Source organism: Marmota monax, unplaced genomic scaffold (assembly GCF_021218885.2).
Source record: "Marmota monax isolate L192 unplaced genomic scaffold, Marmota_monax_Labrador192_F-V1.1 WCK01_AAM20220418_F8-fsc01120, whole genome shotgun sequence".
NCBI classification, from domain to species: Eukaryota; Metazoa; Chordata; class Mammalia; order Rodentia; family Sciuridae; genus Marmota; species Marmota monax.
In genome coordinates this window covers 54,707-56,320 of record NW_026694373.1, presented here as the reverse complement: position 1 = coordinate 56,320, position 1,614 = coordinate 54,707, and the positions used below count along the sequence as shown (strand labels likewise).

General features: G+C 41.0%; 1 protein-coding gene across 1 annotated transcript; it reads right to left on the bottom strand.

Annotated features, from left to right (window-relative positions):
* Positions 1–334: 334 nt before the first annotated feature.
* On the bottom strand, positions 335–1,273 carry LOC124109284 (olfactory receptor 4P4-like). Its single transcript, XM_046467788.1, has one exon. It carries the CDS (start codon positions 1,271–1,273, stop codon positions 335–337), a length of 939 nt encoding a protein of 312 aa, XP_046323744.1.
* Between the last annotated feature and the right edge of the window lie 341 nt (positions 1,274–1,614).

Genomic DNA, 1,614 nt, shown 5'->3' with positions numbered 1-1,614 from the left:
TGGGTTGAGTGCAGTTATGTATAGCTGGAGATTCACTCCTGAACCAAACATAAGAGAGATAAGAAAGCTTAGCTCCAGGTACTAACCTGTGGAAAAGCCCAAAGGAAAGAAATATATAACACATATTACCAGGACTGGTGAAGGAAATGAGAACTCGAGTATTGGAGGCAGATGTTAAACAAAAAATAAAATAGTTAAAGTAAATTGCAAATATCATGCACTGAGTGAGATGAGAAGCTAAGTTTAGTTTTGTAGGAAAGCCCAGGCTTGAATAAACTCAAGATAGAGCCAGTGCCACCAGAGCAGTCTGCATAATGAGGGGTGGATTTGTGTTTCAGATGAAATGCTTCCCAATCCAAAGTGGTTTCTGGCACCAAACTTTCCTCAGGGCATTCTTCATCTCCATATTTCTCAGCGTGTAGATCAGAGGGTTGAACATGGGAGCGATGATGGTGTAGAAAAGAGCAAATACTTTGTCTACTGGAGAAGTAGTGGCTGGTCTAATGTAGATGAAGAGGACAGGCACAAAGAACAAAACCACAACCATCAGGTGGGAACTGCAAGTAGAAAGAGCCTTGCTGCGGCTTTCTGCAGGGTAAGCCCTGATGGTCCATAATATCAGAAAGTAAGACAGCATCAAAACCACAAAGGTCACCAAACCCATCATACCTGAGTTGGCCACCACCAGGATTCCAACTGTGTGTGTGTCAGTGCAGGCCAGTTTCAGCAAAGGGTACACATCACAGAAATAGTGGTCAATTTCATTGGGGCCACAGAAAGGTAGATTGACAGTGAGGAGGCACTGAACAAAGGAATGTAGAAATGCCCCAGCACAGCAAGCAGTGACCAGATCATTACACCTCTGCCTGCTCATGATGCTGGTGTAGTGCAAGGATTTGCAGATGGCCACATAGCGGTCATAGGCCATCACCGTGAGGATGAAGACCTCAATGCCCCCAAAGAAGTGCATGGTAAAGAGCTGGGCCATGCAGTTGTTATATGAAATCATGTTCCTTTCTGCCAGCAAGTCGGTGATTAGCTTGGGTGTCACTGTGGAGGTATAGCAAAGGTCTGAGAGAGCAAGATAATTAAGGAAGAAATACATGGGTTGGTCCCTCAGCTGACTGCATGTGATTGAAATCATTATTAGTATATTTCCCATCCAAATAGCCACGTAACAAAATAAGAATAATAGAAAGCACAAGTTTTTAATTTTCTTGTTCTGGGAAAGTCCCAACAAGATAAATTCTGTGACATTACTGATATTTTCCATGGTCCAATGCAGTTCAGGTTCAATAGTTCTAGCTGAAAAAAAAAAAAGAAAGATAAGTCAAAATAGGAAATAGTGACTTAGTACAATATGAATTTTAGTACTCATTTATTTAACCCTATCCCTTATTATAAAGTAATTTATTCATCTGGATAGGCAAGCTATATAATTTACCATCCCATTCAGGTTGTATTTTGTACTGAAAGGAAATGATTTTAAGGTTTATATTTGTTCAAGGCATAAACAAAGATGTGCAGTCTCTTTCCACATGCTATGCAAAGGTCAGCTTCATGAGGACACATGTCCTGTCCTAAAGCTTGCTTACTCACTATTTCAGAACAGTG

Bases quoted from the DNA above. Each gene is read 5' to 3' on its own strand.
- LOC124109284 (XM_046467788.1), bottom strand. From the start codon at position 1,273: ATGGAAAATATCAGTAATGTCACAGAATTTATCTTGTTGGGACTTTCC.